The sequence below is a fragment of the Myripristis murdjan genome, chromosome 4, assembly GCF_902150065.1.
Source record: "Myripristis murdjan chromosome 4, fMyrMur1.1, whole genome shotgun sequence".
NCBI classification, from domain to species: Eukaryota; Metazoa; Chordata; class Actinopteri; order Holocentriformes; family Holocentridae; genus Myripristis; species Myripristis murdjan.
In genome coordinates, this window is record NC_043983.1 from 17093630 (window position 1) to 17102403 (window position 8774).

The 8774-nt window shown below is 41.8% G+C and overlaps 1 protein-coding gene across 1 annotated transcript; it reads right to left on the reverse strand.

Moving 5' to 3' along the window:
• Positions 1-4068: 4068 nt before the first annotated feature.
• gsx2 (GS homeobox 2) lies at positions 4069-5647 on the reverse strand. The gene is made up of 2 exons (XM_030049882.1): positions 5124-5647; positions 4069-4873 (listed from the first exon to the last, which is right to left on the reverse strand). Exons 1-2 carry the CDS (start codon positions 5494-5496, stop codon positions 4533-4535), a joined length of 714 nt encoding a protein of 237 aa, XP_029905742.1. The 5' UTR covers positions 5497-5647; the 3' UTR covers positions 4069-4532.
• Positions 5648-8774: the final 3127 nt, after the last annotated feature.

Genomic DNA, 8774 nt, shown 5'->3' on the forward strand with positions numbered 1-8774 from the left:
GGGGGAAATCTTAATTAAACAGAAAAGACTGCCCTGCTCATCCTGCAGTGACCAGGTGGTCTGCCTCCATTCATTCTCCAAACTTCCACAAGGAGGCTTTGAAAAAACGTAGCCAATTGTCTTAAATCAAATATGAGCTACATATAATTTTATGGAGGAAAGTTTAAGATTTTGAATATATCCATTTAGAGATCAATAATAGCACATGGTATATTATTTTAAATAACTCTCGAATATTTTAAATACCTGCCAAAAGTTCAATAGTGACAGGTGTCTCCCTTGCAAGCATGTCTGATGCATAAAAATAGTGCTGATGACATCATTACGTGGCCAACATAACTTTGTGAGATGAGTAGCATTCACAGGACATTGTGCATCTGTATCAAAATTGACAACACACACAGATACTTCCTATATAAAAACCTAATAAAACTAATAAACCATTTTGAGTTTGTTCCTGGAAAATCCATTTTGTGTTGCGTCTTAAATGTTGCTAATTTGGACCCAAGTGAAATACCGTGATTTCTGATTTGTTTATTGTGTCACTCTGCATCTTCTAAAGCAATAGACTCCTAAGACCACAACCTAACCTGCCCAAACACTGGTCGCCACACAACAGACCATGCGCTGTGTAATAACTGTGATGATAACAAGTGTTTGAAGATGACTCCTAAAGGCTCAAGGTCCTTCATGGGCGGCGGCTCCCGGAGGAGCTGTCCAGCGTGCTGAAGTGTGACTGTCCCCTCCACATCAGTCTTGGCAGTGCTCCTCTGTCCTGCCAATGCAAACACCGCCTATTTTTAGAAAACAGCAACTCCCAAAGTTGTATTGCTCCTTTTTTTTTTTTTTTTTTTTTTTTTTTTTTTTGGCAATTTCTGGCAAAATGCAGTTTACAGAGTAAAACTCAAATGTTTACAGTCGTTAAATTAACACTAATATCAGCCTTGAGCCATATTCAGTACACCTACAAGCACAAACACACACTAAATTTGAAACAGTGAATAACGTTATCGAGAAATTAGGCAGCGATGCTGATTAAACTTCAGTCGTTGCCCTGCTCTTTGGGTGCCCAATGACACAGTACATTGCAAATGTGCACAAAAAATATCATAAAGCCTGTTAGGCCTTAATGTAAATAATAATAATAAAATAAATAAATAAAAAAATACGTGACTGTTAAAGGTGTTCAGCAGAGAATTTACCTATTATACAAGATACCATACTTTCGTAATCCCCCAAAGAAGATAAAGGAAATGTCATTATTATTATTCCTTTTTTAATCACACATCTTGCTTTATTACATAAGAAAGACAATATAAAATGAATTTCATGTTCAACTTCAGAGCAAACGAATTCTGAAGTTTGGTGTGCCATTGGCCCTACCTCTTCAGTATAAACATAATAATTACACATGACCCAATTAATTGTCAGATGCTCAGACAGGTTGGCCTACTTGACTGTTGTCAAAGGTCACAATTATGATTAATTTAGTCCACTCCTCCTCCTCCTCCTCCTCCTCCACCTCCTTCTCTCTCTCTCTCTCTCCCTCTCTCTCTCCCTCTCTCCCTCTCACTCACACACACATACACGCACGCACGCACGCACGCACGCACGCACGCACACGCACACACACACACACACACACACACACACACACACACACACACACACACACACACACACACTTGAGGGTCCACAGTTATCCTCAAAATTAATAGCTGTCTTCCACTTGCCAGGCTAATGGCAAACGCCCTATATAAGAATGCAGGTGATATAGTTACAGCAAAATGCAGCTGTGTCTTAAAGAGCTAGAAATGGGCATAATATACTGTATGGTGACCAGGTTCCCACATTATTAAGTTTTAAAGACAGCAGTGATGATTTCCAGAATTTATATGGAAATCTCAGCGGACAGTCCTGTTCCAGGAGTCGGGGCTCTTCCATTGCCTGTGATGATGTATTGGTCACTCAGGATTTAGTCGAGGGGCAGGCCTCGTTTATAGAGGCTGAGTATTGTACGTGTAGCCCACAGATTCATAAATAAAGCAGAGGTCTCTTCGGGAAAGGACAACGCTCTTTCGCCCCCTTTTCCACATTGGCACTTCAGCTTCTTCTAGCCTCTATCTCCGCATGAGACAGCAGCTGCAGCCGGCTGAAAAGCGCTCTTATTAATTGTCTTTTGTCATGCGTAATTGCCACACTTTCAATGGTAGCCAAAGCCTGACGTCTTTGGAGTGGTCTTGTTCCACCCTGCATTAATAGGTGTTGTCCCTCTCATCTGAAATTTACATTCCGTAGTGTCTTCCCTGTAGCCGGAGGCATAAATATATATGCATTAAAGCTAAAGGAGAAGCCAGATTTATAACATATTGTGCGACTGGTTCGATTGGCTCGAAAATGTGATATTCTGGGGGAGTCTGCTATTCGATCTGGACCAATAGACCTATTCTCAAAAAGAGCTTCAGCCCATTATAGTGGCCTGACAGTCTGAGGTCAGGTCCCATGGGTTGAAAAGGGGGAGACTTTCTCAAAACTCCATTGTTAATCGGTTTTAATGGGACAGTGGTCTTTCACTTTCACACCTGCGAGGGGTGAACTCTAATTCGATTAATAGGAACTTCAATATATATTCATTAGGTGGCTTTCCCTCAATAATATATGATCACCAGCGGGATGTGAAAGGAGACCATTTATTTCTGCTCTGAATGGGTCTGCGTGGGACCAAAACTTCACCTGCTTCCCCTCTCAATTAGGAATGTATCCCAAACTCTGACAGAAACGAGTTAAATTAAGCGTCAGCTAATTTCCAATGGCCCCTCCTACGTAATCCCTCCTCACAGTCCTTCCATTTCAGCATGCCCCCTTAATTTACCATAAGTTGAAAGGTTCAAATAGTGCCTAATGAAACAGTGACTAAATCGTTCTCTGTCGCTCGAAGGAACCCTGTAGCTGTCTCTTCAAAGCCCTCTGAGCCCACAGCCGTCGGGGGTCTACAGCTAAATGCGAGTCCCAAGGCAGGACAATCTAACCTGTCAAAGCCTTTGCCCACTTCTATATATCCTTGTTCTGTGGTTTTGAAGGAATAGGAGCATAATCAACCAACGTGGGACCGAAACCGCAATTAAACTCGCTTTGGACAACCAAAATCTCCTCAAAAGCGAACATTAATGGACTATTGGCTGCTCCCCAGGGGCGTAATCGGGTAGCCTTTTGTGGTCAGATCTTAGGAGAAACTACAGCTACACTTTCATATAACACAGTTCATACATTTTGTATTAAACAACTCTGACGTTGTAGGCTACATGGCAGCAGCTACTCAAATATTTTGTTTGGGTGCATTTATTTATTTATTTATTATTTATTTATTTAAAATTAAATCCAATCTCAGTAGGCAGGCAGTCTGCTAAAGGTAACATAAGAAAGCCTCGAGCTGTGACTGATAGAGCTAATCAAAACCAAAAAAAGAGAAGAAAAACAAAAACAAAAAGAAGAGAGACAGACGGACAGACAGACAGACAGAGAGAGAGAGAGAGAGAGAGAGAGAGAGAGAGAGAGAGAGAGAGAGAGAGAGAGAGAATGTGTGTTATGGCAAAATCGCAATGGAGAATATCATGCTTTGTATGCACTGCGTTACTAACACATGACTAGTGTCTTCTCTTCTCAAAATAATATGCAGTTAATGATGCAGTTTCTTTAATACATGTTCTTTTCAAAAACATAGAGGTTATAATAAACTTTGTTATAAATCCCTAAATTTAATAGGTCATTAGGCCCTCATATTTGTCATTTGTTGTCTCTAAGCCGATTACATGAAGTAGCCTAACCTATATGGGGGCTGGGGCTCCCAAATTTTACCTTTGCACTTTTTTTTAAACTAGCAGTTCAAATATCTGCTGTCTTAAGTCACTCATATTTCACTATGTACTATTTCAAATCCCTAAATGGTAACAGTCAACAAAACTGATTAAATTAGAAAATATATGCCACGCCGATCAGAGAATAGATTGACAAATGATTTTTTTAGGTGCAACTCATCAATGTTTATTAAAATAAATACAAATATACATATTTTACAAATTCACGTGAACAATATATCAGTTCTCACACAGGTTAGGCCTATGCTATCTCTAAGGCTGTCATTACCACAACCTCACTGACAGGAGTGGGATTTTGTAACAATTACTGGGAATATAAACTAGACCTTGGTATACAGGAAAACCCTTCAAGGATCAAAATACGTTATATTTCCAAAAATTTCACGTCACTTTTAACTTCAACATTTATTCACAATTTTCTCATTTTACAGTAGGCAAAACATGGACAAGCGATATTTCCAACAGTTTTCTTAGTACTTCACGCAAGAGTTTTTTTTTTTTTGTTTGTTTGTTTGTTTGTTTTGTTTTTTTGTTGTTTTTTTGTTTTGTTTTGTTTTTTTTGTTTTGGCCCTGAGGTTGCATGATGCCATAATCCATATTCGAAGCAGGGCAGCGTTAAGTGCCAGCAGTTGGAAGGGAAGTCTTCCGTCGTTGCTCTCAGATAGGTGACACCTCTTTTTCTTCCGAAGCAGAGGCCGGAGAGAGAGACTCCTCGTCCTCTGACCTTGCATAGTCTGTGTGGCTACTTGTGCACTTGCAACCGCTGTGTGCGCTCCTTTGGGTGCCCTTTCCTTCCTTCTTGTGCTTGACCCTGCGGTTCTGAAACCAGATTTTCACCTGCTTCTCCGACAGGTTCAAATACGTGGCGATCTCGATTCTTCTTAGTCTTGAAAGATACATGTTGGTTGAAAACTCCCTTTCCAATTCCAAGAGTTGCGTGCTTGTGAAAGCCGTGCGCATCCTCTTCCCATTCTGTATGTGGCTGTTCTCGGAGGCGCCTGTCAAGAAGGGGGAAAACACATTTCTGTCAGACATTTAGTTTCTTGGAAGTACTAAGACAAGTGTACACTCCATCAGAGTGCAAATGGAATAAACTATCAGCCTGCGCACAGGTGCGTAAAACTGTAGCCATAACATTTGTCTGACTTGGCTGAAAATGCGTCATGAAATGAGTCAAATAACAAATAAAATATGCTTTATGGACTGCCCCTAGTTGTAAACTGAATCTGATGCAAACAGGTGGCTTACCTATGGAAAGACAGTGGTATCTCCTGGGATCTGTGACGCTGAAAGTGGGCGTGCAGACAGGTGTATGTCCCGGGTGCGCCAGAGCTGGAGACTGCTGGGCTATTCTCTGACAATATTGTGCCTCCGCTCCCGGAAACTGACTCTTCAGCATGGGAATGCCGCTGCGGGACGAGTGGATGTGGGACGTGACGCACAGCGGACAAACACAGAAAGTCCCACTTTTCCTGGATGGGCAGACCGGCGCGGTGACAGTCATTACGCTTGGAGAATGCATGCTGATAGGAATAAGGAAGTCTTGCCCTGGGTGCTCAGCCGGCCCAGGTCGCACCGTATCCTTTATTATCAAAGAGTCAACGTAGAAGGATCTCGACATTGCTGCGCCGTTGAGAAGTGATCGCTCCTTCCACAAGATGATAGCTGTTTCTCATCTGAACCCCTCGGGATCTCAAAAGGTGCTTATGTTTGATGGTTCAACAAAAGGGACCCCGAAGAGGGCTGGCCCTGCAGCGTCACCCACGTGCGCACCCGGCTCCAAGGGTTTATACTGCCAGTGACCCAAACCACGTGATGTCTCCCCGGGCCTCCAATCACACTTGCAGATTTACTCTTTATATCCCAAATATCCAAAAGTCTTGCCTGCAAAATATGACCAACCGCTTTTTCCCTCTTTCCCCCTTTTTATTTGTTTGCAAAACAGCCTTCCAACTTTCCTCAGCAAGTTTGGTTCAAGGTAATCCTCTAATTAATAACCGGTCTATCATTTGAGAACAATGTAAATCCAATACAAAAATAGATAGATAGATAGATAGATAGATAGATAGATAGATAGATAAATAGATAGATAGATAGATAGATAGAAAGATAGATGAAAAAATGAACTGGCACAACCATTCATGCAGCTGATAAAATAGGCATTCAGGGTGTGCAAATTACACATTTCACACTTTTTCCCCTTTGCAAAACCTTGGTCAGTTTGAAAACAGCTGTCAGATGAACACACCCGCACATTTGTCAGCAAATAAAAGCGTCACTGAACTTAACCCTGCCTTGAACAAAACGATGAGCAGAGATGAGACCAAGAGGAATGAAAGCATAACCTGTTAGAGCAGGTGCAGTGACAACCAGGTGCAGTGACAAGTGGAATAGAAATAATGTATGTCTACAGGCTAATGGACTTCCCATGTTGGGATGAACACACAGCAAGGGAATTAATGGGCTATGATCATTCCTCTCTTCTTTCTACATTCAAATTTTAAATTCAATTAGCGTTGAATTATTTTTTTGCAATATATCTTAATTAGTCTGGGATAACGCCGCATATTCACTGCAAGGCTATGGCACCACTCTGATTTAGTTTTTGATAGGCCAATAGATACTTGTGGAAAGGCTCTGAGGCTCCAATTTGTGCACGCGACTGAGGACTAATTGCAGCCTAATCACACTTTGCGTCCGGTTGGTCGGGGTTTCACGTTCAGCAATTAAAGAATTATGAACTGCTGCCCAGTCTGGGCCAGGGCTATTTGATAGCGATTAGGATTCAATTAGAAAGTGTTTATTATGGTGGGTCTGTGCTGGGTAAACAGGCAGTTATTTCAAAAATGCGGTAATCCCTCATCTTGTGACAATAATTAGCGAGTTTGATCCCCAGGCGGGTCACTGGTAGGTTTAGCTTGCGCTTTCATCTGCCAAGTAACACCTCGGACCTTCAGACAGAGGCGCGCGTCACTGGGTTTATGGTGCAAACATTTCAGGTGCAGTACAACAACCCTGTATTATTTTCTTGTCTGACCCAAAGACTGCCGTAGTCTCACATAGGTCACAAGTTCTTGTAGATTTTTTTCCTCTCTATTAAGAAAGTTAAATAGCTATCCAAAGCTCCCCATCCTTGAGTTAACTTAATTATGTGCGAGCCACCATGGGGAACCGGTGCACTCGTGTAAGTGAGATTCAATGCAGCCTTTGGAAGAATTAGAAAGTCTTTAAATACCGATGGCAATAATGATATATGTATATATATAAATAAACACGTCTGTCACGCAGAGCAGACTGTAATTGCTATAATAGAGTGAACCCAGCGTATGACAAGGAAGACGCACGGAGTTGTTATGGTACGGATAGCTGTTTCAAATGAGAGAGAGAGAGAGAGAGAGAGAGAGAGAGAGAGAGAGAGAGAGAGAGAGAGAGAGAGAGCAAACCAGGCGGAATGATGCGTGGCCCGCGCCCTCATCACACCATGCTAGCTCTAATATTATTTTTCCATAATTCTGCACGATAAAATTTCATTGTCTATTAAGTAATCCCACAAATGAGATCCTTTATGAGGCTATAATGAGGCCTAATTGCCAGGACTAGTGGAGCCACGTGGAAGGATTTAGGAGGCATTAAGCCGTCGGGTACTGAGCACAGGCTGTTACCTAGCCATTACTTTCATAATTCAAGGAGAAAATTAGTCCATTTAAGGGAAAAAATCCTTTGATTCCTTTTATTCTGCTCGGGGTGACAGGACTACAGTTTTGTCCGCTTCGGTTAAGAAGCCGGTGCAACAAATGGGGCCGTTGCAAAATTACTCCTGTTTAAACATCCAAGATTAAAAAGAATTTCAGAAATGTTGAAAGCTCTCAGGGCCCCACCTCTGATTTGCTTCTTCACTTTGTGATGTTGTGTGCCTTCAACTTCATAATTTAGCCATTCCCTCCTCTATTCAGCCCCTTTCAAATCATGTTGATAGGCAATTAATCACTGGTCCATTCAAAAGTGAAAATGAAAATTAAATATAGACAGTGGTGGGTAAAATAAAGGTAAATTCTCATCAGAGAGTGGATAGATTTTTTTCCGTTCCCTAGAAAACAATATTTCTCAGCTTGTTTGTTGTTTTCTCTGTCTGTCTGTCTGTCTGTCTGTCCGTCCCCCCCCCCCCCCCCCCCCCCTCCTTCTGTGTGTGTGTGTGTGTGTGTGTGTGTGTGTGTGTGTGTGTTTGGTGTGTCTGTCTATCTGTGAGCTTGCATGTGTGCACATTACATAGAAAAAGAGGTGTGTGTGTGTGTGTGTGTGTGTGTGTGTGTGTGTGTGTACATGCAGCTTCTCCCAGGAGCAAAAACACACAAACTTGTTAAAGTGTAGTGCTAAAGCACCCCCCTCTCATTCACATCGCATCCCATGCCATATTATACCGTGAAGAAGTCCATTAATGTTTTGTTGAACAAGCGTCATTAACTTGTATCAACGCCTTTTTACAAACGTTGCATTGTTGTGCAGGGCCAGTCTGCAGCCCATCTTGGCCAATACAGTGGATGATTTGCCCCTTTATTAGTTACCAGGCAACAGATCCTGAATACCAAAACTCAAAGGAAACACTCTGGTCCTCCATATAGATTTCAATGGCAATGGGAAAATGAACAATGATCCTGTGGACAACATAATGCCAAGCAATGACTTTTCATTAACAATTATCTCGTTCATGTGAATAGCAGCTGCAGTGGCCACTCTCCATCTCATGGTTTCCAGAGAAAAGAAGAACGGAGAGAAAGAGCCTCAGAGTGAATAGGATCCTGCAGGAGTTAGGGGTTCATGGTCTCCATGAATGTGGAATCTAATTTATATCTCAGTGAATAATTAGGTTTCTATGCAAAAATGAGTTTGAAATAATTACTT